Raw genomic sequence first — 27,712 nt, 5'->3', positions numbered from 1 at the left:
GTTTGGTCTGTGAATTGTGCAACAGAATGAAAAGCATTTGATGCAATTTTATTTTACATCTTTACATTTGAAGTTGGCAGTAAAAAGTGTATATTGCATCAGGCTTTATACGCCTATAAATCTAGCAATGTTCTTTCCAGTATTTTTAGCTAAAATATAATCCACTTTCCTCCAGTACACTACAGAGATTTGAAATATTATTATTTTTTAGACTGATTTGACATATTTGAAGGATGGATTGGGATCACAGAGAAGCCAAGCCCACCAGATATGTTTCACTCATCATGCAGTGCGAGACAAGGGGGGCGGGGCAGGGAGGGGGGGGTTGAGAGGGCAGGGTGTCTCTGTAGGTTACTCCTCCCATCATTGCTCTAAGAGCTTTTATAGGAATGAATAAATATGCAGACACACACACACACACACATACACATGTCCCACAGGTCCCCAAACATACAGTTCACACCCATCTAAATCGTCACATGACCTGGTCTCCATGGTAACAATAGACAAAGGCCTTTTGGTAATTACCAGTGTGAAAAACACAAGCAATTACTGGATGGGCACAATACACAGGAAAAAAACTCACAAACAGCCGGGCTTACCCACAATCCCTCTTAATCTTCAGTCAACCTTATATGCATTACTGCGAAACGTTTTTTTTTTGTGTGTTCTATTGGTGTCCTATTATCTTTTGATTTTTTTTTATATTTATTTTTTTCTTTTCAACAGGTGCTGACAATGGTCCTTTTCCATGACCCTGTTTCATCTAAATCTCCTGATCTGAATGTGCACCTTTTAAATAGTAAAATAAAGAAACTCACAAACTTGATCATTACAACCTTCACTTTAAAAAGACAAAAAGCCATTTTACTTGTGTGGTCCGGTCACTGATATTGTCATTCACATTGGTATGGAAATTTGGGCTGATCTCATTATCCGCTGCTGTGTAATGGTGCTGTGAACGGTAATACTTGCGTATTATTGATTGCAGCATATACATAATCAATGAACGGGTGGATGCCACGCAGCACAAAGGCAGACGGCCTTTATAATCAAAGCGACATTGATTTATTTTCCCTCCGATAGCATGCAGCTCACTCTAGCTGAAGGAAATCAGAAATGTGTTCCGTCTGTATATGCGGATAAATCCAAGTTCTGCACCGTCGCTGATGGAAAATTGAAAACTAAAAAACATTGCACGCTTCAAATAATCAAGTAGAACACACACAGCCTCAACGCTTCTCCCTCAACTCCCACACACACTTGCTGGAATGCATACGCACATCAAACACCTGCTCATTCGCATGCATGCACACACACTCATGTGAAAGCAATTGGCTGGGCGGTTGAAAGACCGTTCTCCTTGTGGCGGTTGCTAATGGCTACAAGGTAACTGCATCAGAGCGACGGGTCGATAACAGTCCTGTCAGTCTCACAATCACAGCTGACATACAAAAGTGGTTTGGGAGACCATGTCATTATTTGAGATAAAAACAGATTTGAAAAGATGGTTCAGAAAGACTGTTTTACACTGTGACCATGTTGTAAAGTGAAGGTGGATTTTTGGTTCAATCCCCTATATAGGGAGCACACATACTGATTTAAAATACAGCCGTGGGAAAAAATTAAGAGACCATTTTAAGACCATTTTCACTTTTTCAGAATTTACTTAAAGGTATATGTTTAGGTAAAATGATCGTTTTTGTTTCATTCTGTGAAATAATAACAATATTTCTCCCAAATTTCAAATAAAAATATTGTTTCTGTTTGCATATATTTGCAGAAAATGAAAACTGGAGAAACAGGTCAAAATAAGTTCAAATACTGCCAAGAAAACAAGTTCATATTCAATTTTAAGCAATACATCAGTAATATTTGTATATGCTTAGGAAAAGTTCAAAAATTATTTTTTTATGTGATAAACCCGATTTCTGACAGCATGTCTTGTCATGCTGTCAGTCTTTCACGTTGCTGTTGGATGACTTTGTCATGCACTACTGAGGTTTGAAATCTATTTCCACAATTAAATAATGTTATTTCTGCATTTCTTGTCAATGCATTTATGGCACCTATGTGCAGCATTAAAGCCTATGTAAATGCACCTTTTTGTACTATAGGATATATGTTTTTAGATGCAGCTTTGGTGCCGCATTTGCGGGGTAAAGATCTGCATCACATGGAGACTCATGCACATGCAAACCGAAACAAAAAGACACAAATACTGTCTCTCACACACGTTTGGAGTGTTTTTAAGGCAGGGAGCAGCTGCTGTGTGTCTTGCGCTGGTCTCTGAGGGCCTGAGGAGACAGAAATATGAGACATCTTATTAACCTCTGTTTGAATGTCTCGGTTAAGAACCCAGTAGACGTGAGACAGATTAAAACTGTCATCAGAAACAAGGCTGAACAATGGATCTGGTTGGGCTTTTTTGGTTTCACATACCAGCACACAAGTTACAGGTTGCAACTTTACAATAAAACTGCATACCTTCCATTAAAATGAGTGAAACTTTTCACACTACAGCCAGTGTGAAATAATAACCGCATTATAACTATTATATCTGATTTCTCATAAAACACATGGATGGATCATAACAAGCATTTCTTTCAGAGTTTGATAAGGTGATGGATCCACTAAAATAGCTTTCGGATCCAATTCCAGGGTGCCGGATTAGGTTCTAATCATTATTGGATCCTGTCAGAAAGCTTCCGCCTAACTGTAGTTCTTCCGTCTGTAATAGGGATGCGAGTGTGTAATGGGTCTAGAGAGCAATGGAATCTATCCGTAAACAGGTTACTCTCGTTGTAAAGATACTTTGAGGTATGGAGATGAAAATAAATGGTGTCATTTAGGTTTAAGAAAGAAAGTGAGATAATTAATGAGTAAATGGAGATTCAGAGTGTATTTGGACTAATAATATGATTCAAACATGTAGACTAGTCCTCCATTTCTCCTTTTGCATGAAGCAATTAAATCTGCTGAATATTCAGTAGCGGAATCACTAGTTAACATGCCTATTAAGCTAATTGTAATGCTCTAGTCTAAACGGTTGTCAAATTTAAGATGAAGATCATATGTTACTACTTTATATATAGCACTTAAACACATGCACATTATTATTAGAATTGGATTTAATACCAGAGAGAGAGTCTTGCTGTCTCTGGGGCAAAGGAGGCTTTTGCAAAAGTTGCAAATGCATTTCTAAATATTGAGAAATGCACTTTTCTGTACTGGATGTTGCCCTGTGAGCCATTACATTATTACCAGGGCAAGATTCGGTATGCAAGTGTGAAATTTAAAATTGTGTTGAGACTCAAAAAGCCTTTCTTGTACTCTCTAGTCTCACATAGACCTTACAAAATAATCATGTTTAAAAGTGTATACTTGGCCAGAATAAACAATATTGAATTAATTACTTTTTTGCTTTAGTAGATAGTTTTACTTTCCAGAAAGCTTGTTTCTTATATTCATTTATTTGTGCCTGATAATTCAAGCATCATTTTCTTATATTAACCATTTCCAATAGCATATTTCTTAGCCAGAGAATGGTCTCCCAATGGCTTTCAATTGTTTTCACCGACCCACTGCAGGCCCGTGAAGGACTGGGAGTTTGATATGCTCCCATGCTGCTTCTCTTCTGTTCCTGGACCACACCAAAAACTCCCTCGCTCGATATGCACAGACTCCTCTAGGCTAAATCCTGTTTTCAGAAACCTCTGTTCTTTGACATTTAGCGGATTTGAGATGCAGCTCCGTGTCTGATCTCACGCTGGTGCACAGAGGTGTTAAAATATACACCCCTGCTAATTCAGAGGACAGGCCTCGCCACTGGGGACTAGATTAATAAGTCTTTTGTTTTATAAGCCCCTCGGCCCGCAGACACAGTGCCTGAAGATAATTGAAAGTTTTGCTTCTCCATTTTAAAGGTGACATTCCTTCTGTAGCATTGCAGGGGAAACCTTTACTTTTGATGAAAAGCGATTTAAAGAAGGTTGTGAATGCATGCTGAGGATAACAGTATCTTACGGTCATGATTCTATGAAGCAGCCTGTTACTTTTTAATATGTTGTTCTTTATTACATTTGATAAAAAACTAATTTAAAGAAGACATACATTTGATATAATTATATAAGATTTTATGAATATAAAATTGGCTCAAATTAAACAGAACTTTGATTTGTTCCAAACTTGAGACATTTTGAGCCAAAACCCATGCCATTTAAAACAAATCTTCAGTGGGTGTTTCATCAGTGACCTTTCAATCTACCTGTAAGTCTGATACAGAGAAATCTTCATAGGGCTGTGATGAAGCTGTTTTTTATAAGGCAGAATATGCAGACGTCTGGACTGAGTCTGAGCGTGAGCAGAGCTGATAAGACTTCACAGCCGAGATGCTCGGCAGGGTCGTAAACAGCAGCCTCACATCAGGAAAAAGGAGAGATATGTTAAAAATTGAACTTAGAATATTTCAGGCTGAGTTTCTAAATAATATTTTTGTTTTGTTTTGAGGGATTATGTGGAGATAAGGAGGATATCTTTTTGTGGCTATATTATTGTGTAAAAGTATTTTCAGTAGACTATTAGAAACTCTTCTTTGCCAAAAAAAAAGATATTTTTAGTTGAGCAAAGATGTGTAGGCAGCCAGCCATTTCTTCAGTTTTAGGTCCTTTTGAAAACTTACTGTTATTTGTGTGTTAATTTACCTTAAATCTACTCAGCCAGTGAATGCCAGTTTTCTCTAGTTTTTAATGTTTTAATGAAGTTTATGTATATCTATAAACAATAGTAGGTTAAGACTAGCCATGCATATGTAGTCTTCATCGGTTAACTCTAATGTGATCTTTCTACCCCAGAAAGCCTTTGGCCAATTTGTGAGGAATTTCCTGAGTTAGTGTAGAATCCTTTAATAATCTTTGGATGTTTACAGGCATTTTATGTCAAGTCACATTACTGTATTGTCTGATTTTGGATGGATAGACCTTGCTCTCAACTGTCAGAATACACACATCAATATCACCTCTTTCAGGAATAATAGTTCGGAGGGCCAAATTTTAAGTTTAGACAAACAAATAAGTTTAGGCTTATTATTTTAAGGGTTCCTGTAACTGAGTTTGAAGGATTTGGGTCAAACTGTGGGCTCATGAATGCTTTATACTAACTTTTTCTTTATTGGTTTCAGACTTACTTTCCTCTTTTTACTGAATAACGGTCTGTTATAAAAGTTGAAAAGGCAAGGTTTGTTCAATTTTGTCTAACAAGTTCAGAACCACGGACAGCTCATGTATTTTACTAAGGGCAATTGGAACAGACAAAATTAACTTTTTAACTTTTATTGATGAATTTAACCTCTGCATTATTTTAATTGTATGACTCATTGACCGATAAATCATTCTTTATATTTATATTGACATTCATAGTAAAATGCATTTCATTCATTATATTAAAATGATTTAATTATTTATATTTCATTAAACTTAATACTTTATATTTATAACATTTTTGGTGAATCACTCTGGCTAAATTTTTCTCCAAAGTAAGACGCAGAGCAGAAATTTTCCTGACCAAATCTGCTGTGGCGACATATCTCTGATCGGCTCAGATTTCATTTTCCACCATCCCATCTGTGTCGTCCACCACACTTCCTAATAATGGATTCACCCGGTCTGAATGCTGCCGGGAATCCCCCCATCCTCCCCCTCCCCCTTCACACAACCTTAATGAATCCGAGATTTACTCTCTCCTATGAATGAATTTACACCAAGACATCTAAATAGCTGTACTTTGCAACATATTATTTAAACTGATGCTTTTTAAAGTGAATTGCTGGTAATCTCCCGGCCGTAGAAGCTTCCTGATTGGTCGGGCTAATTGTGGCTTGAGGGACCGAGGCAGACGAGTGGGAAGCAGAGAGCTTGTGGAGAGTGGAGATGCTACGAAGGGTTCTCCTTTATCTCGGATGGTTTGGTTGAACTTCGCAAGGGTAGGCGCAGGGGCGGACGCTTTTATGTGCTGCGTTTCATGTGCCCATTTGTGTCTGTTTCCCAGCATGCATCAGTGCTTAACAGGTTCCAGCACATAGCCGTCCTCCTGCAATTCCACCCACTCACTTTAGCCTTTTAATAGAGCGTATAATAACCTGCTCTAATTTATTCAGGCGCTGATGGGCGCTCGTAAAACCTCCAACAACAAGAGCATTTCCTCGTCTTTTATTGCTACCAGGCGTACAGTTTAATTCAGCTGAGAAGATTGAGATCCTTATGTGGAGGGCAGATAAGGATACATGGGGACCCGCACCCGCTTTCGGCAGTATTGTGACAATGCAAACAGCACGACAAGGAGCGATAAACAGCGCTGAGTGCTATTACATCGGTTAAATGGATTGTAAAATAAAGAGAGGTCATACAACTGTCGCTCTAAGAATCGCTGTGTTCCCACATTCACCACCAGTAGCCCAATAATGAGATATGATATCGCTCGACATGCAAAAGGCATGCAGTGTTTCCTCTTTCTCTACATGCTCAATTATATCAGGTTTCGTCTGTCTTTAGATTTAAAAAAAGTTGATATTTTTATTCTGAGACTAGATAGATGGATCCGCTTCCTGTAGGGCTTTTGGGGTAAAACAATACACGATCTGATCCTTTGATCCGTAGGCTTTGTCAGTTCTGGTAAATCGAGGCACCCAGAGGGAAAATGTTATATTCATGTGAGCCAGTCGAGAAGGTATGATAGAGATACAGAAAGGGAGAGAATCCCGGATGAGAAGAGCAGTGTTGGTTTTAGCCCTGTTAAGGATTGATGTGCGGGACTGGAGGAGTGATCAAATGTGCTTCTCATTGCTCATGTAAATCAATTACATTCTGGGTTATTGCTCGGAAACAAAAAGAGAGATCTGGAGATGATTTATTTATAAATCGAAGATTAAATATTTCATTAACATACATAAAGCAATGTAAACTGTAACAAATACTGTACACCCTTGGACATTTCATATTGAGCTATCCCTAGTGCTGAATCTCTAAATTTGACTTTAAAACTGGATAACCGTGAATGACCTCCATCACTACAGTAAATGTAGATGTATTACAGTACAAGTTTTTTCTATCTGTTTTTCCATGTCTTGCATTTCTGTACTCGTTTAGTGTAGCAGCAGCAATAGAAGGTCAATTTCCAGAAACACACAAACTAAAAAAACAACATTTCAACTAAACAAAGACCTAATCTGGTCATGGGGCTTTTTTACTTTACTTCTCTGTGTTTCAGTGAGTTCTTGTTTGTCTGCAGGTCACAGCAGAAGCTATAATGTCACTTTGAGGGTAATGAGGGCTCTCATCCGCTCTGTCTGTATGATCGGTATATAGAGGGCTTCCTTTGTAACCGTGACAACCCCACTAACAAAGTCCTAATTAATGTACATTCGACCTTTCCTGTAACAAGCAAAGCTAGCGAAGTTTCTGTGTCATATTGTGATATAGAGACTTACTCTGCCATGTCCCTCTGTCTCTGTCCTGACTGTTTTTGAGATGAAGTGCAAAAGGGTCATCTCAGAGGTCATCTCAGAGGTCATCATCATCTCTCTCTCTCTCACTCTCTAAAATTTGAAAGGAATGAAGTTATTGCATTCAGTATCATAGAGTTGAATTTCAATGTTTTTCATTGGCAGAATAAGATACAAATAGACAGGTGGTGTTAGATACATAGTCATAACACCTTACTGTAAGTGTGTGTGGTGAGCTGTTTTTGATTTACATCTATTTTACCTGACTCATTTATTTACAGAGAATTAAAGCTTTGACAGGCAAAAGCCTCGGGCAGCATTTATAATGGGAACAGGTTTTCAAACCTGCAGATGCGCTGTAAAACATTGAATATTAATCAGAGTATTACAGTCTACATAAACATCACACTTCCACATTTATATACAGGTGTATTAATTACATTTGGAGTCTGAAATTTTGATTTGTTGTGTTGAGCTCAAAGCACTTATTTTACGACTCTTTTTACTCCTGGTGAGTCAGTATGAAGAATTGAGGCTATGAATGTTTATGTGGCTGTTGGGACCCATCACTCTTTAGTGCTGCTGAGCGGATCACAGCCCACCTCAACCAGCATGACCATTCACACTGAGGGACACATGATGTATTAACATTTTGACTTTGAGATTATTTTTAATTCAACCCCTTGAATTATGTTTTTGCGATATTATGAAATTGTGTGATTAATTTTGATAACCATGTTAACATGAACGCAGATTGACTTTTTTGTATCTCTTCTCTTTCAGTCACAGATGAAGACACCGTCAAACGCTACTATGCCAAGTTTGAAGAGAAGTTCTTCCAGACATGTGAAAAAGAACTCTCAAAGATCAACACATTCTATTCAGGTATTTTTACATACATACCAAAGTTCGATGCACTGAAAAACTGAAGGTTCCCAAACTTAAAAAAACTGAAGGTGTCTATTCTGTGAGTGTTTAAGCTGCAATAGACTGTTAAATGCATTCAAGGGATTCCATGTTTATTGGCTGTGGGTGCACAACACTATTTTTGGACATGAAGTAATGTGTAATGCCTGCCGTGGTTATTTTGACGTCTGTCAGAAGGACATGGCCTATGTTTGGGCTGATAATATATGTACACTGCAACACAAACTGTGTTATTGCAATGACTGCAGGGTAACGGCAGTATCAACGCATCACTGCCCCTAGTGGCTATTTAAAGGATGGCACAAAAGACAAGCTGTTTTTATTTGAAAGCATGAGATCGATGGTTTGTTTGCACATAAAGTTAGTGTATAATTATAAACAAGTGTGTGAAAATAGTCGATAATTGCCTAAAATCTCAGAAAAAGCTGAAAGGTGATAAGCATTTGTTCAGAGACAAAGCAGATGTACATTGGTAATTTAGCATAAACGGATAACAGGAAATTAAGTACGCTTATAATCTGGCTTTGGACTTTTTATCCTCCAGTTGCCTCTGAAAATCATTCACCACACTCAGTCTGCCAGATAGACCAAAATAAACTATAATCGAGTTGCCCAGCCAGAGAAAGCTGGCAAGTCCATTAAGCTGTGGAAATCTCTGACCCTATAACTTCATCTTATTCTGTCTTCATATATAAAACATCAATGACTCAAAGACAGAAAACTTTAAAGGACATAAAAGATAATATTCAAGACAATATTTATGTATTTGGAATTTATATTAACCTATTGGGTAAGAGAGGCATTATCTAATATACACTATTAAAACTAGTCTGTATTTGGGTAGCAGCTGCGCTTAGTAGATGCAGTACAACAAATTCTGTCCATTTGACCCAGACTGTGTTGTGTCCGGGACCTTTGTACCTCTCTGAATGGTCCTGAATTAACAACGTGGCTTTTAAACCTTGAGTACATGCAGTCTTTGTCCCAGTGGACTAGATCTGATATTAACATAGATTCTTAGCACCATCTTATTCATGATCAGCTTGCAGAAACACAGACGTTTAGTTAGAATAGATGCCATGTTTAAATTGGTGTGAAAGAAAACAGAGCTGTGAGGGATGGAATTATACTAACAGACTGTGTCATACTATTCACACACATCTTATTTTCACAACTCATAGTTCATAAAAACACTTAAAGGTCCAGTGTGTTGTTTTTTGGAGGATCTATTGACAGAAATGCAATATAATATACATAACTATGTCTTCAGAGGTGTATAAAGACCTTACATAATGAAGCGTTATGTTTTTATTACCTTAGAATGAGCTATTTCTATCTACCGTGGGTCCATTACATGGAATTCTCCATGTTGTTTCTACAGTAGCCCTAAATGGACAAACTGCTCTACAGAGAGTGTTTCATACACTGTAAAAAGAATACTGTGAAATTTACAGCAACTTGCTGGCAGCAATTGGCAAGTAAGTTACTGTAAAACATTCCACAGTATGCTGAATGTAATTTTAATCTCAGTAACTATTAAATACTGTAATTATTTTTTACAGTATTAATCACAGTTCTGTATTTGAAATTAGAGTATTAGAATGCTGTGTTCTTTATCACAGCAATTATTACACTAGTGTAACATGCATTACTGCATTCATTTTTGTGTACTGTGAAATAAAGACACCACTTTTACCACAAAAATGACATTTATTGACTTACAACATTTCTCATGTGACAATGCATAAAGGCATAAAAATAGATTGTAAACATGCAAACATTATTTATTTTGTAAATATATTTTTTTATTTTGTAAAATTAAAAATGTATAAAACACATTACATGTATACATTACATGTTTATAATAAAAAACTACATTGTTAGATCTATACAATATATCATTGAAAAAAAACATTATTTGTAACCGACTCTGGTCCTGTATGTTTTTCCTGAACTGGAGTCATCCTCCTGGACTGAAGTCTTCTTCCTTGCAGTAAAAGACAAAATACATTATATAGACTCATTACATTCAGTGGTATTCATTCTGCAGAAGCTGCATCTGGCTTATTACACAGACTACCTGTATTTAACTGTGTTTACACCACAACTCAATAAAGATTAATGTAATTTTAAATGCATGTGTATACATTATGAAAATATAAAAGATAAAAAAAGACAAAAACAAAGTTTAAGGCTGATGCTGTCTTTAAACTGAGTTATAGAGGAGCATATCACATGTCATAAATATAAGAAACAGGCGCTCTTTACAGTGGACTGAAATATTAAAAACATTATCTTAATATTAATATTACTGTTGATATTTTAATCATGATTATTGTCAAATAATAGAATATGTTAAAATTGTTTAGCATGCCATTCTTACAGTTCATTCTTATTGACTATAAAGACAAATAGTTCATGGGTGATATTGCTGTTTTTGCATTAATACATCTTCTTTTAGTAGCATAAAAACGTTTTTTTGTTTTTCAAACTGGGAATAAACAAAACTTAAAAACTCATAACTGAAAAAGTAAATGACTGCAGTTATAATCTCGTGTTATAATGAATGAAGTTGACTGCATTAAACTTCCATTATAATAAATGAATCTGACTGACATCGTATCTGCAACCTGTTGTTTTTATAAGCAAGCGGTGACTCTTCTAAACTTCTGATTGGCCATTCCGTTCATGCGCCGAGTCAGGTTGTAAGGCTCACCATTGTAAATAACACATGTAAAAGAAATATGCACAGTGATCAGATGTAATAAGACACTTTATTCACATTTCATTTTAATCGTAACAGTTTTAACACTTTTAGTTGTATTATTCAAGGGCATTTTTTGGCCTTTTATGTTGAATTTTGAGGGCATGTTTTGCACAAAACCCCCGTTATTCTCAGACATTGGTTGCTGCAGCTTGCCCTGCAATGGATCTTATAAAGAATATGAAATGTCTAACCATTAAAACTCTTTAAAAGTCTTAACTGTTATTGCGTTTTCTTTCAGCTCAGCACACTTCAGTAACTTGTCGGTTTTCTTCACGTGGCTACGCACAAACACACATAACATACACACGGACACAATTCCAGATTATTTTTTATCCAACAGCATGAATCCTTTGCAAAACTGAAGATGTTATCAATCAAATTTTGCCAGATAAGAAAATATATCATTATATGAGCAAAACGTTTATTTTATGCACACGCTATACCAGCTCATGCCTGTGTTGTTCTCTCGCTATCTCTCCCAGCGCACTAATATACAACGCACAGATAACCTGACAAGAGGAAACTGCCCTAAATAAACAATAATAGCAACAAATAATGATAAAACTTAGAAAAAAATTACTTTGCTGAAGTCAAGATTTTGAAGAATCTGTCAAGTCTCTTCCGATGTGTGCTGACAAAAAAAATCAGTTAAAAATTACTGTATGATTCACAGCACAAACATATTTACTGTAGAATTTTCCCGCCACCAAAATTTTCCCACAATGCTTTGCAGATCTACAGCAACCTGCTGTTTACAGGTTCTACAGTAAGGATTTGATAATTTTACAGTATTAATGCTGTAAAAACTACAGAAATTTGTTACAGTGTAAATACGTTCTCCTTCGGCAAAGAAGCGAAAACACGACGACATCTTTGTCCTCTCTTAGCCAGGACCTTTAGCCGTTGGTTTCAATTCGCAACATCACAGCTAGTCTCGCGTAGCCAGACCTTATCGCCGCTTTCTTTGGCCAAGGCCCGTCCAAGAGGCCATATGACTGAAAGGTAAAGCAACCAATCACGTTTCGTTTTTGTGCCGCGTCATGTTTAGAGGCGTGGAAATGTCCCCTCAGTAACGGACCGGTGTACATTCACGAACGTGTCAAAAGTTAACAGCAACAAATATGATTACACGTTTATGCCGTGAACCTCGCATACTTTTAAGAATTAAGCGTTTAATCGATCGTGATGAATTCTTATAGCAACCGTTGTAAACACGACAGCTAACTTCTTCGATCAGACGGCTTCGTGTTGTTTCCAGGCGGACCGTTAAAGAACGCGACATGCATGTCTCCCGGAAATCCTGTGAAATTCAACCAATCAGATGATGCCGCTAAAATCTCCACATTGCTCCTTTAAGTTCACAACAGAATGAAATATTGATCTGACTGTTTGAAATTTGAATGAATACTGATATGATATCACAACATTTTAGTTCGTATTGAATAGTTTGCATTAAATTGAATTGAGTTGGTGGAGTGTAGCACCAGCCAATGCCAAAGTCATGAGTTCGATTCTCGGTGAACTTACAAACTAGTACCTTGAATGCACCGTAAATCACTTTGGATAAAAGCGCCTGCTGAATGCACAACTGTAAATTAAATAAAAAATGATGTTTACAGTGTTGACTGTTGTTGACCCTCTTGTAGACTATTGAGATGTAGTTGTACTTAAATACTTAAAATAAAAAATGTATGACTGCATGTTCTCAATCCACCACTTAGAGACACCTTGGGTTACTTTGGGAGGACTGACCCTGCAATAATTCATTTTGGGATAGTGTCTAGTAAACGACAAATTAGCTGGACATATTGTACGATCAGGACCCAAGGGTACGATCTATGCCAGCTCTCCTCATTCTCCTTCACCAGACTGCACTCAGCTCTCTCTCGCCAGGGTTATAACCCAACGCCAAACGGGCTCCCAGTGTTTACACGTGTGCTAAACCTAATACCCCCTTTCCTCTTCCTCTAAAAGTGAGATGGGCAAGCAGGGTCCTGTTTAACAAACTGCGCTGGGATGCTGGCCAGCGTGGTTAATGCCGTCTGAGATATCGCTCTTCCAGGAAGGGCTTCGTCTCTGTCAGGAAATCTGTCTGCTTCGCTCCCTGGTTAATGGCTAGAATGAGGGATTTATTTGTCATGTAAAATGGATTCTGGCGTTTCTCTTAACCCAACTGTGCGCCAAGCAGACTTTATGTCTGTCGGTAGAAATAATTGGAGTGGTTTTAATACAGTTTAGAGGTTCCGGCCTGGTGTGCACCTAGGCATTTGCTTTGCTGCAATGTTTTTGCCATACGAATACAGTTGTCCCACAAACAGGTGGAGGGTACTTCGAAATGAAACGTTGCTGGCTGTTAAATTTGTGTCACCTACAGTATAGGGGCACATCTCAAATTTAATGCTTTAATCATCTCATATTTAAAAAAATGTGGTAGCATATAATTTTGAGGACAAACTGAAGCATGAAAAGTAATTTGTATGTTTGGGTCTTCCCATAGAGAAACTGGCTGAAGCGCAACGGCGATTCGCTACTTTGCAAAATGAGCTGCAGACGTCTTTGGACGCCCAGCGGGAGAGCAATGCTCCAGGCCTTCGCAGCCGTCGTAAAACAGTGTTGCCTTTGTCCAACAAGGAACGCAACAAACACCGTAACATCAAGGATCTGCAGCTGGCCTTCAGCGAGTTCTACCTCAGCCTCATCCTCCTGCAGAACTACCAGGTTTGAGCTTTGTCTTTTTTTATTTTCTATTTTATTGTGATGGTTAATGCTGGCAGGTCTGAATTTGTCTATGAGAAGGTCATCAAAATCATTGCAACATCTGCTTGATTTTGATCTGGAACCCCATAGAATCTGAACTTCACCGGATTTCGGAAGATCCTGAAGAAACATGACAAGATTCTGGACACACAGCGTGGCGCTGACTGGCGTGTGGCCCATGTGGAGGTGGCTCCATTCTACACCTGCAAGAAGATCACACAGCTCATCTCTGAGACCGAGGTAGATCTGACTCCACAATTTTGGCATCACTTCCTGCTCATTGTCATAGTCAGATTTGAGCATCTCCAATATTGTTCCGTCTTAAATAAATGAGAATTAAGTAAAACCTAGCTTTGTAGGTAGGTATAACTTGACCTTTTTGTGTCCAGACTCTGGTGACCACAGAGCTGGAAGGTGGTGACCGTCAGAAGGCCATGAAGAGACTGAGGGTTCCACCTCTTGGAGCTGCTCAGGTGATGGATTGGGCTGGTCAAGCCGATAAAATAAACATAACAATGTTGAAAGAACCACAGATATGCAATGTTAACACTTTTTAGAGGAATCAGCTTATTATCTAATATTTGCTGTATCTTCATTTAGCCTGCACCAGCTTGGACCACCTTCCGTGTGGGACTGTACTGCGGGGTCTTCATTGTTCTGGCTGTAGCCTTCGTCCTTATTGGTGCGGTTATTTTCCTTTCTTTACACACTCGGAAGCATACAAAACAGTACCATGGGGTAACACCGTGCTTTTTGTACTATGGGACAGCTAGCACGAATTTGGCATGCATTTTTGCATTGCCACTGTTACATATCTGCTAATAAGCCGCTCATATTTAACAGAACGTTAGAGTATTATTCATGTCCTTGTTATTAATCTAGTGTTGTGACTGATTCTCCCTATCAGGTGCTTTTTTCATCCGTTATAAGAACATCTGGCCACTGGTACGCATCTATCGCGGCGGTTTCCTGCTGATTCAATTTCTCTTCCTGTTGGGGATTAACACTTACGGCTGGAGGCAGGCGGGTGTCAATCACGTGCTGATCTTTGAGCTGAACCCTCGAAATAACCTCTCACATCAGCATCTCTTTGAGGTGAGACGCTCCATTGGGATGCTTTTATTTTACACTGTGTGTAGTCTAGGAATTCGTTCGTATAAATTGTATTTTAAATGTTAATGCTTCTAAATATTCCATTTCATCTTTTTTTGTCTTTCCTCTCTCTTGGTGTAGATCGCAGGATTTTTGGGGGTGATGTGGTGTCTCAGTATACTCTCCTGTCTGTTTGCGGACTACACTTTACTGCCTATGCAGGCAAATCCCCTGATCCTGTATGGTTTTATGGTCCTCTTCCTCATCATCCCCTTCAAAACCGCATACTACAAATCACGTTTCTGGCTCATCAAACTGTTGGTGAGAGAACAACCTTTGTTCCACATAGAAATAGTTTTTAAATAGAAAACTGTATGTACTGGTGCTTTAAAACAGCATTTCTTGAACCGGGTTCCAACAGGGTTACAGTGACATTTTAGTGCACAATTTTCTGGGGACCCCCATAGATATTTGACAAAGACCCCTTGGTGACCTGAACTGGAAAAATTCTGAACTGTGACCAAAAATCTCAATGTACAGCCATGCCAAGCAATATGATAAAGCACTGCAACATTTCTTTTTCCTGCATTAACCTTCCATAAAAAAATAATTGATTCTCCAATAAAGAAATTTGAACCTTTAATGCCGCATACAGTAACCGAAGAACCTTTATGGAGTGTACTGTAACAAACAAACATTAAAGACCCTCAGTCACAGAATGAGCTTTATCAGAGATTTAATAAACATGCTTTTTTTATCAGGCTATTTGTCATAATAAATCTTAGTGTGTCTTTGTTCTGAATTGTGCCTGGAAGTGAGAAAAGAAATGAAAACCGCCTCACCCTGCCTGGTTTATTTTTTTTACCAGAATGGCACCAGTTCAATTACTTGCCTCAGATACATCCTTAACAAATAAAATCAAATTAGCTGAGAGCTGATTGGCTCATTACAATTCATAAGCCGCTATCTTTGCAAGTTTCAATGTTCTTTTCTCCCATCTTTTTATTTCAATGCCTTTATGCAGTTGTTTTATTGGCATAACAATTGTGCTTCCTCTGCCCGTGTGATATATATTGTGTTTTAGTGCATGTGTACGGAGTAAAGTGTATTTCTGCAAGCTTTATGTGTATGTTCACGTGTGTCTCTGAGCGAGACAGGGCAGTGATGTGAAGGGAAATAGATTGCAGCTCTATCTCTGCGGATGTGAGGCTGTGCCTGTGCAATCATTATTGGGATGGAGCCATCAGTGGCCGCCTGCCTCTGTCTCACTGCCCTCCCTAAGTCTAATTTGCCCAGACTGGAGTCTTATTCCGTGGGGCACACACACACACACACACACACACACACACACTTCCTGTAGATTATACACAACGTTTACTGATGGTCGAGCGGTGGGTGTTCTTCCTCCCAGATCTCACACACTGTCACTGTTCAAGGACATCACACATACAGATGTAACCTTGAAATGGACCTCCAGGCTCCAAAAATTAACACTGGCCAAGATCAAAACGTGACTAAAATTGGTCCTAGCATATTTTTGCCAGTTGTCTTATAATTTTATTAGGTACAATGTGGTTGAAATTGAATTGTAACAATCATATATATATATATTTTTTAAAGGTACATCCAAGATATTATGATGAGCCTTCACCTGTTTTGTCAGATTAAAATAACCGATCAGAGTTTGTGTGAGAAATCAATACTCCCTGGCATTTCAGTCTCATGAGAATGATGGCTTATGTCAGTGTAGTGCAAAACTATGTTGCTGGGAAATGCCAACGCAGCCCTGCAGCCTAAAAGTGGTGGGACTTCGATTTATAGAGAGCGAGTGAACCTGTAACCGTAGTAACAGTGGTGTTTTTACAGAAATTATGTTTACCATTGCAAATGTTTTTAAGGCCAGGCATTGTGCAGTGAACTGCAGCACATTTAATATCTGGTACAACTATGTTAATTTAGAAAATATCTTAATTTAGTAGTAAATATTACAATTTTAAACTACACTTTTGTGTCATGTTGCAATAGATTCACATTTATTTACATTCACAATACTTTGCTGGTCTTATTGTGCATATTTCCTCAGCACATTATTTCAAAGCAAAATATCTCATTGTCATTAGTTTTTTTATAAAAATAATCCATGTTTCATGGCCGATATATCTTCAAAGTTCATTTGCTTTTAACATGCCGCAAAAACAGAATACTATGTACCACACTTTCAAACCTGTGTTTTTAAAAGCTTATTTTGGTTGGCTTTCTTGTGTTTTTTTTTTTTAAATAACTGAAGAGTTTTTTTGTCTAGAGCCAGCTAAATTTTCATTAAGATTGAACAGTCTGCCTCTTGAATGAGCCAGTATCCAAAATCACCTTATTCTGAGAGAAAATGCACTTGACCTTAGCTGTTTATTTGTTCCTTATGTATTCCTTACAGTATAAATATTTATGGTTCATATTCTCTCTTTTCCTCAGTTCCGTGTTTTCACTGCCCCGTTCCACCGGGTGGAGTTTGCAGACTTCTGGCTGGCTGACCAACTCAACTCGCTGGTGATAGTTCTGTCTGATCTGGAGTACTTGGTCTGTTACTACAGCATGGAGCTGAAATGGGGGGATCGTAATGGCTTACTGCCCACCACATATGGTAACTGATTCCCAATGAAGACATCCTAAAATGTGCTGATTCAGTTCCTGACACACAGTCAGAATGAGTCATTCATATTGTGCTTTTTCATCATCATATATAATAGTAGATGAGTGAATGGGTACAATTAGTTGCTTTTGCACATGAATAAAGATTACACAGTGTCAACATAGACACAAGTCTTTCAGGGTCACTGGAGTTTGTCGTGTGCAGTGATGCAGGGAACATCAGTGGCTGTCTAATGGTGTGGAAATTGTAGCTTAAGAATATTGGAGGCGAAGGGGGAAAGTAAGATATATAGAGAGAGGAAAAATCAAAACCATGGGGCTCAACATTAAGACTTTTTTTGGCTGGCTGGATTGTCCAGGAATTTTGAATTTTCCTTAATTCCAACACATCTATATTTATTTCTATATATTTCAGTATATTCTACATACTTCTGTATTTTGATGAATAACAAAATTTATTTTTTACACATATAAACAATATATAACTGTACTATACTATGGTATACTGTATTACACTATACCCACTTTACTATTATCATAATGTATATCAGTGGTCTCCAACATGGTGGACATTTTATAAATAGCTTCAATTTCAGTATTTATTTTTTTCATATTACTTCCATGAAATAAAGATAAAAGTTATGTTGAAATTTCATATAACACTGAAACATTAAATAAAATAATCATTTGAAACATCTAGAGGTTTACGTGCAGCATCACAATATATTCATATATACTGTATATATATATATATATATATATATGTATATATATATATTGTGCTAGCTAGATCATGTTACCTTGATGACATATTGAACAGAATTTGCTACAAGAATGTTCAATTTATCACAGAAAAAGTGAGAACAAAACCCACGTGATTAGCATAGGATGTATTACACTGGCCCCGACAATTAAGCCATTTTTATTATTGACCATTTTAAAGTTTACCGTGTGGGAATAAATCTACAGCACTATCCAGTGTGTTGGGATGTGTTCTAATATTATTATACTTTGATATTGATAGTTTCAAAAGGTGTTATCTTAGTATTATGGATATGCATATCAATTGTCTCCTCTTTCTCCATAAGGCGATGAGAAGTGTAACAGCTACTCTTACGGAGTTCGTGCCATCATCCACTGTCTGCCCGCGTGGCTGCGGTTTGTGCAGTGTCTGCGCCGTTACCGAGACACCAGGAGAGCCTTCCCTCACCTGGTGAATGCTGGGAAATACTCCACCACCTTCTTTGTGGTCACATTTGCAGCCCTTTACAGAACCCACAAAGGTAAAAACAATCTCTCATAGGTAGGAACAGTTCACCCAAAAATGAAAATTCTGTCATCATTGACTCACCCTTAAGTTGTTTCAAACCTGTATAAATTACTTTGTTCTGATGAACACAGAGAAAGATATTTGGAAGAATGTTAGCAGTGTTCAGTTCTGGGACATCATTGACTACCATAGTAGGACAAATCAAATGGTAGTGGTGGCCCAGAACTAAATTCTTCAAAACATCAAATTTTGTGCTCAACAGAACAAAAGTATATACAATTATAAAAAATATACAACTTTTTTTTCTACTATGGTAGTGGATGATGTCCCAGAACTGAAAATTCATTTTTGGGTGAACTATCCCTTTAATATTATTTATCCAGGAGCTGAATGTGATGAAATAAAAACAATGTTACTGCTATAGGGTTTCTATACAGTAATATACTGTATAGAAATAAAAAAAATAGTAACTTTATCTGGTTCAGATCAATGACAGATGATTGTTAATTTGTTTATTTATGCATGCATGATAAACTATAGCATGTTCCATTTGTCACCAAACACCATCTATTGCATTCAGTCACACTGATTCATCTTCATCCGGTTATTGTCAAGAGTTTAAAAGCGTTCCATTAAGATTCCAGGCATATCTTTTCCCCTTCTCTCAATCTACAATTACTGTCTGATTATTGTGCCGATGAAATCCATCTGTAGTGTGAACACGGCTTCTCAAACCTTCCTGTCTCTCCTTCTGTCTGTCTGCTCTCCCGTCTCAGTCTCTTACTTACAGTATCTAACATTTCAAAGAAATGTTATGCCCCAATCGAACACCTCAAAGCACCCGGCTAAACCGTTTCATCCATTTCATTATTTATATACACACGGTTGTTTCTGGTTATTTATTTATTTGCCTTAAATGTCAGCGTTTTAAAGGCAAGCACGAGTAAATGTTACTCTAATGCATGTGTGTTTTCATTCTACTGGATTTAGGACAACAGAAGCTTGAATCAAAATGTGAGCTGGCAGCTCTCTAGATCTCCAAGTCTATTAGAAATGTCTGTGTATCAGTGATGTAGATTAGATCTGGACCACAGCCCAGAACATCTGTTTCATAAGGTCCCATTCAGACGTGACCCAATAGGACTACGTCGCCACGCATTTCATACGCTCATTAGGATTCACTCTAGACGTCCCTGGCATTGAGCCTGGTTGATATATCAGAGATCAGCTCCATCACCTGTGTAATGATTGTAACTGATGTTTCTCTACAGTAAGCTGCCGAGATAAATTATCTGTTTTATTGTAGCGGTCATGTAGACTTATTACATGAGTTGCACCATGTCTGAGCCATAGAATTTATGTTTATATTAATATCAGTAATGCAGTGTGGATTCAGAGCCAAATAGGTGTATGAGATTGATGAGGGAGATGCAATCACAGCATCATAAGTAAATACATTTGCATTTACAAAGTGACCTGTATGTACTTAAGGTACCCAAAAATAAAAAAATCTGCCATTATCCTTACTTTCTTCTGCGGAACACAAAAGATTTTTTGAAATATCTTGGTTACAGATAATTGTTGGTCCCCATTAACTTGCATTGGTTTTTTTGTCCATACAGTACAAGTCAATGGGGACCAACAGTTTTTGGTTTCCAACATTCTTCAAAATATCTTCTTTTGTTTTTTTGCAAAAGAAAGAAAGTCACACAGGTTTAAAATGAGCAAGAATTATTCATTTCTAGGTGAATTGTTAATTAAATTAGATTGTGTTACCTGGAACCAAACCCACAAACTTGGCATTGCCTTCCACCTAAACACAGTGTCATTGTCTACCACTTACAATATCGATCTCAACCTGCTTCTTCATATTTCGTATAATGTGACTTAATAGTTAAAGATCTACACGTGCATCCCCGAAAGCTGTAGGTTTCATTTGTACGGTAAGCATTAGCCAAAGAAATCAATGATGTCAAACAAGGAGAACAAAATGCAAACAGAGATTAAAGAAAAGATGTGATGGCTAATGCTGGAAAAATGAAATGAGAGAGAGCAAGAGAGAGAGAGAGAGAGAGAGAGAGAGAGAGAGAGAGAGAGAGGGAGCAAAAATAAAAAGGAAATGATGGAAAATGGATGAGCCGAAGGAGGGCGAGCTGTAATTGCCTGCCTGCGGCGAGACAGAACAGTGTGAGTGTATCGCTAGAATAATGATGAAGCGTTGAACCCCTGAAATATGTGGTTTTTTTCCGTTTTGTAGCTTTTTTCTCTCGGATCAAAACAGCCATCTTAGAGGAGAAATGTAGAGATCTGATGTGCATGGACACCTGTGCTATCCTGCCCTGATAGCTTTATAACATAGATTTAATCTGGACCATATGTACCCAGGGATTGACAGGTCGATGACTACACAGTCACATATTACAGCTTGCTTTTAAACATCGTTGATGGGATGTCAAGTGTAGTAAAGAAAGATTAATAAACAAAAATGTTGCATTGGAATTATAATATTTCTTAAATTAGAATAATATTGTTATTTTGTATTTAATCTTCCTTTTATGTACCCATCATGTGCTCAGATATTGAGGATGACACAGTCAATGTACCTCTGTCACCCTCCACTAATCGGTGAAACACCAAAGACACTTAAAACCTTATGTAAGGATGAAAGCTATTTTCTCATAGGGTGGGATGTGACATACTCCCAGTGCATTGTGGGGAGTGTGTGTTTACGAATAGAAGTTAATGAGATTACATCAATGTGTACTGTGACCATGACCAGTGTCTGCTTTTGAAAGCCGCTAAACTAACCCAAAATAAGATGGACCACGTATTTCGTGTTAACCCTACTGTGTTTTCTTTTGTAATGCATGTGTCTGGTCTTGTGAATTTCATTTTCATATTTTCATAGATGGTCTGGGAAAAGAGCTTTGTGTTGGTTTGGGTAAGGCTTTGGCGAAAGGTTTTCTAAGGCTGAAATAATATTAACAACGTGTCATGTATGTCAAATAAAGAAATATGGTATTTTTTAATTTAAGATGTAAATCAAACAAATCCAAAAATCGCTCCGCCAGTGTTTGGAGATAAGACATGGATTAAAGAGTTTGTGGGGCTGGCGTTTGGGGTAATCTAGGGACACAGTATTCAACATGGGCACTCATGGCTCAGCATTGAATTAGGATGGGCAAAACTATTGTGTGTTCCGGTGAAAAATGACCTCTGTGGGTTTCCTGGCGCCTGGATGGCAGAGTGTGAAAGGCTTTATTAAGACTGATGGGTCTGTTCCAAGTTCAGCCTTGTCTGCCGCCTGAGTGTGGGGATGCCAAATAGATTTAACCATTTACAGATACCTGCCCCGTTCTACCATCAGCCCTTGTTAAATTATTGAATATATGCTGAAAAGAAAAAAGGTTTTATTAAACGTGTTTTGTTCAAAGCTAATGCATTGCATGTGTTCATCATAAATTCAATATACTAAAAAAGAACAAATAAAGCTCGAACTTACCCTCTAACCTGTTTCCTTTGGAACATGCATAAATTGTAATTACATAAATTTTGTAATCACAAGGAAATTTAGTGGAATGTGGAGATGTCCTGCACAACTATTATTGTTTGGGGTGTGTTGTAGACTAACGGTGTTTGTCTCCCTCTAGTGGACACGGCGTAAAATATCAAACACAGGTCACTGTGAGTTCTCTGTTTATACGTCTTTGTTGTCAACTCACAGCAGTTCTCTATTTATTTTGGTTTCAGATCAGAAACATGCTGACGCTGAGGTGTTTTTCTACCTGCTCATCCTGTCTTCAGTCATCAGTTCACTTTACACACTGATCTGGGACCTGAAGATGGACTGGGGCCTTTTCGACCGTAACGCTGGAGAGAACACCTTCCTGAGAGAGGAGATTGTTTACCCACATAAAGTAAGTAGAACAGCAGCTATGATATTAAAGTAATGTTGTATTTTCCATTATTCTTGAAGTACAGAACACTAAGACTTCTTAGTCACATGTACAATAAGTATTACCACTGGTTCTCATGATGTCACTTCCTGTCTCTCTAAGGCCTACTACTACTGTGCCATAATAGAGGACGTGATCCTGCGCTTTGCATGGACTCTGCAGATCGCTCTGACCTCCATGACTGCAATTCCCTCCATCGAGGACATCATTGTGACCATTTTAGCTCCTCTAGAAGTGTTTAGGTGGAACGTTTGTGCTAACCATCAAAAACACAGAAACTACACTTATTTCTCTCTCTTCGTGAATTTGAATCTGTTTTTCCTTTTCAGACGTTTCGTGTGGAACTTCTTCCGTCTTGAGAACGAGCATTTGAATAATTGCGGTGAGTTCAGAGCGGTGCGGGACATCTCTGTGGCTCCTCTGAACGCCGATGACCAAACGTTGCTGGAGCAGATGATGGACCAGGAGGAGGGGGTTCGAAACCGGCAGGGCAAGAAGAACTGGAAACGGAGCTACAGTCTGTCGTTACGACGACCCCTTCTGTCCTCTCAGTAAGATATTATATTTTATGCTTATGTGTGTATGTAGAGATTTATGAGTAGGCCGCACCAGTTACTGTACAGGTGTGCAACAACCTGCGTGATGTTTATAATACAAACATTTGGCACTTAAAGGAACAGTTCATTCATTTTTGGGTGATCTAAACTTTTAAAGATGCCTCATGTAATAATAAAACTAACCCAAAAATGAACATTCTATCACCCTGTTGTCATTTCAAGCCTGTATGACTTTCTTTCTTCTGCAGAACACAAAAGAAAATATTTTGAAGAATGTTGGGAACCCATTGACTTGCATTGGTTTTGTGTCGATACAATTGAAGTGAATGGGTACCACCGTTGTTCGGTTACCAACATTTTTCAAAATATCTTCTTTTGTGTTCTACGGAATAAAGAAAGTCATACAGGTTTGAAATGTTAAGAGTGTAAGAAAATAATGACAGAATTTTCATTTTTAGGTGAAACTGTCACTTTAAGATATACAATTTTTATGCTATATACCATTTATCAGATTATGAATTGCTCTTCATTGCTCTAATTCCCATCCTCCTAATGGTTGTTTTTGTGTGTGTCCGACAGGTCTAAGAAGGACACTAAGGTGCTCATTGACGATACTGATGATGAAGCCTTCAGCTGAACCCACATCTCGCTGTCCTCCACCTCTCTCAATCTTCTATCGGTTCCTCACAGAGCTGCCTCAACACAACTGATCCTAAACACACACGCACTTCACGACACCATCCAAAGACTGATACAAGCAGATGTTCAGTAAGCACAACAACAGCTGTGAGACATATCAGGACACAACGGTAACATCTTACAAACACACACACACACACACACACACACGTCAGGATACACACTTAAACAGCCAAGTGTGGAGTTTTCCTCAAAATACCTTTTTTTACACTTTTAAATTTAGGTCTTGATACTTTTTTGTATGTTTGTTTAGGTTTTTAAGCTATATTACTGCATACGACTGTTTACAAACTTAATAAACTAGGATCTACAGGGAGGAGAGAGATTTTATTTAAAAGTTGTAATATGGTGCACTTCACAAGTCACACACTAAATCCGCAGCTCAGTTAGAAATAACAACAGCTCAGACGCTGAACTTATTTTATTGCTTTTTTTGCGTTTATAAGTTACAGCCCTGGTGGCACTTAAAAGAATATCTTTTAATCATATTTAATATGCAAACATGTTTTATTTAACATGCATTGCTTTGATATCAAAGCGGTCATATTTTTGCCATGTTTGGTTTGTGTTGGAGAGAATGGGAATGTATTTCTTTTATTTTAGGGAGTGGTAGCTGATGCTAAACTAAACTTTGCATTCGGCTGTCCTCTCAGGATGTATAGACTCTCTGCCTTCTTGTGTTAACCACTGCTAAATGAATAAATGTGTTGGGTAACAGAAATGTTAGATGAAAATGTGAACAGAAAAGACATACTTGCCACCCATTTTAAATTTCAATAAGAACAACTGCTGATTTAAAGGTGCGGGTAAACTGCTGATTTTAAAAACTTGATGCATTTTATTATTGAACTAATGTATTTACTTGGATTTTGTATTGCTTAACGATAATTGCCACAACCACTGCAGGCCAAAGAGAAAATGCAAACACTGCCAGGCAATTATAAACCTTATGGTTGTGATACCATTTTGTATTTTGGTGAACCATAAGAACATTATATATGGTGCATCCAAGACTAGCTCTTGTGTGGTGATGAATCTTTATAAAATCAACATGCCTAACTATGGCTGCAGTTTGGTTGTTTTGGTGATGCTTTTAGTGGCAGTATGTTTTAGGTATATTTTTAATCAGTTCTACATTTTGATGCAAAAATGCATTTATAATGTACATTGTGTGGACAGGTTTAACTTGTTACCCGTATAAAACAGTTTTTAACTACAAGTTGCATTTTTATTTGAAGAGAGATGCTACATCCTTCTTTCATTAATTCATGTCTGTTTTTTTACTTTTTATTACAATGTTTGATATAAGAAAATAGGTCATTTATTCATTGTAACTCACAATAACTCTTATTATTATAATTAAGAAACATTGTCTCTTTTAAAAAAATGAAAGAAAATGCCGTGGTTGGTTTTAATTATGTACACTTTTGCGTACTTTAACAACAGTTTGTGACTTTTCAATAGCATGTATTAATGTATTTTTGCAAGCACAATCTTTCAGTTGTAAATGTAAGAGACGCACTTCGCCTCTTTTGCCTTTATGTTCACTTGCTCTTTAAAGGAAGTGTTTTGTTGATGCTTAAAAACAATACAAAAAAAGATGTGCATACGAATGTAAGTAAAGTTTTACTTTTGTTTAAACACATTTCAGTCCAGTTTTATATTGAATTGATTTGATAACAAATCAAACACCAACCCTGATATTTGAAGATTACTATCCGTGTGTTTTACGAGATTTGTGATTACAAAAGAAACTAGAATGCTGTTCTCATTCTGACGTGTGGTGTTAATGTGTTGTATAGGTCCTTTTGTCTATTAACATGAACGAAATGTCAATTTTGTCATTCGTAAAAAAGGCATAAAATCTTAGGAACACCGTGTCTTACTTTGCTCTGTGTAAAAATCCTAAAAACATCTGAATTCTTTGTCAAGCAGGCTATCGAGGGGCACACACAAAATAAAGGAACGAACTGTACACTTATCTGATCTAGTACCACCTTATATGGATGCTGAGCACAAATTTGCCCCATTCACTACTGTTTGCATTGCCAATTGTCTTGCCTGCATGCTGCTTTTGTCTGTAAATAGTTTGATCTGACTTTTTTATGTTTTACTTGTGCAAAGAAATGTTCTTTAATTTATTGTAGTTATTATTTATGTACACGTTGAAGGTTTTTTATTTAAATGAGCAGTATTATGGTAGATGAAGGGCATTTTTGATTAGTCACTATCCTGTCTTACTGTACATGTGAATTATGTCAAAATAGTGTAACTTAAAAAGATGCTTTAGTGAATATGAAATGTGATCGGTTTTATCTAGGTGTATATTTCTACTCATAGCACTTTCATCACCAGGGTTTGTGCCCATCTGACAGGACTTGCTGGGTGATGGTGGCTTTGGGTATATTTTGTGAAATCTGATGAGAAGTGGAGAGAGAGGAGAGATGTTAGCATTCTATTAGAGTTCTGTAATGAAATGAACTCTGAAAATGAAGGGGGTTTATTTTGTAAATGATTTTTTTTACTTTTTCAGAACTGGAATAATTCACAAGCCCTGACATCATTTTTCATGGGGGGGAAGGCTATATGTTGATTAGATTGCTTGCTAAACCCATGATGTTAAGTGCTTGATATTTCTGCATCTTTTCTATCCTCCTATCTTGATGTTGTATCTCTTCTTAAATACACGACTGTGACACTGTTTGTAGTTGATAGATGGTTGTACTTTTGAGTAAATTAAGACTTGAAGAAAAATAGAAAAACTTGTGGTTCTGTGATTAAATGGAGAGACAAAAAGAGAAAATGTTCCTCCCTTTTACAGAGTAGTTTGTAAATGTTGAGTGTATTCTTATGATGGTTCCACTGATGATCTCATTTGTGTTTCTGTATACACTTTGGTGATCCTGTCATATTTGGGTTTTATAAACCACGCTTATTTTTAAAACCTTCATTCTGTGTCAGCCTTTTATTTACTTAAGGACCAGAGATTGATGCATTCAATTTAAATAACATGCCTCTGTTTATATTTATATAATTGCATAATACACAGGTTGAATGACATCATAGTTTTTAAATGCCCGCTGCTACATGATCAGCAGATTCTGTAGCCATCTTTAAGAACCGTCTGAAAACACATCTCTTCCGTCAACACCTGACTGATCAGGTCTGACTTCTATCTCTTATCTACTCTTTCAACAACAACAAAAACAACCTTAGCTCTGTATACTGTGATAGGCTATATGAGACCAATTTTCTTTTATTGCACTTATGCTTTTTGTTGTCCTTATGTTGTTCCAATTGCTTCCATTGTTTCCCTCATCTGGATAAAAGCGTCTGCTAAATGACTAAATGTAAATGTAAATGGCATTTGTGGTAGCTAAATGTATAGCCAAAACGAGAGTTTACATGACATATAAAGATCAAAAACTTATTTTGAGAATATGGACCAAACATGAAAATACTTCTTCATACACATCCCAAAATTCCTTAACACTCTTATCACTGTGCATAATGCAGTTTTGCTTGTAATACTGAAGAAAACGG

At 37.4% G+C, this 27,712-nt stretch overlaps 1 protein-coding gene across 1 annotated transcript in view; it reads left to right on the top strand.

The window, feature by feature from the left end:
- The window catches only part of xpr1a (xenotropic and polytropic retrovirus receptor 1a), a 68,019-nt gene extending 40,906 nt beyond the window's left edge, over positions 1-27,113 (top strand). The window contains exons 3-15 of the mRNA XM_057356914.1: positions 8,282-8,383; positions 13,690-13,910; positions 14,040-14,189; positions 14,339-14,422; positions 14,550-14,631; positions 14,857-15,044; positions 15,183-15,362; positions 17,511-17,679; positions 18,776-18,970; positions 22,708-22,874; positions 23,016-23,155; positions 23,243-23,464; positions 24,050-27,113. Coding sequence (XP_057212897.1) covers positions 8,282-8,383; positions 13,690-13,910; positions 14,040-14,189; positions 14,339-14,422; positions 14,550-14,631; positions 14,857-15,044; positions 15,183-15,362; positions 17,511-17,679; positions 18,776-18,970; positions 22,708-22,874; positions 23,016-23,155; positions 23,243-23,464; positions 24,050-24,107 — 1,958 coding nt within the window. The 3' untranslated portion in view covers positions 24,108-27,113. The remainder of the gene's footprint in view (positions 1-8,281; positions 8,384-13,689; positions 13,911-14,039; positions 14,190-14,338; positions 14,423-14,549; positions 14,632-14,856; positions 15,045-15,182; positions 15,363-17,510; positions 17,680-18,775; positions 18,971-22,707; positions 22,875-23,015; positions 23,156-23,242; positions 23,465-24,049) is intronic.
- Positions 27,114-27,712: the final 599 nt, after the last annotated feature.

The sequence above is a fragment of the Triplophysa rosa genome, linkage group LG17 (genome assembly GCF_024868665.1).
Source record: "Triplophysa rosa linkage group LG17, Trosa_1v2, whole genome shotgun sequence".
Lineage (NCBI taxonomy): Eukaryota > Metazoa > Chordata > Actinopteri > Cypriniformes > Nemacheilidae > Triplophysa > Triplophysa rosa.
This window is presented reverse-complemented; position numbering and strand designations above follow the sequence as displayed.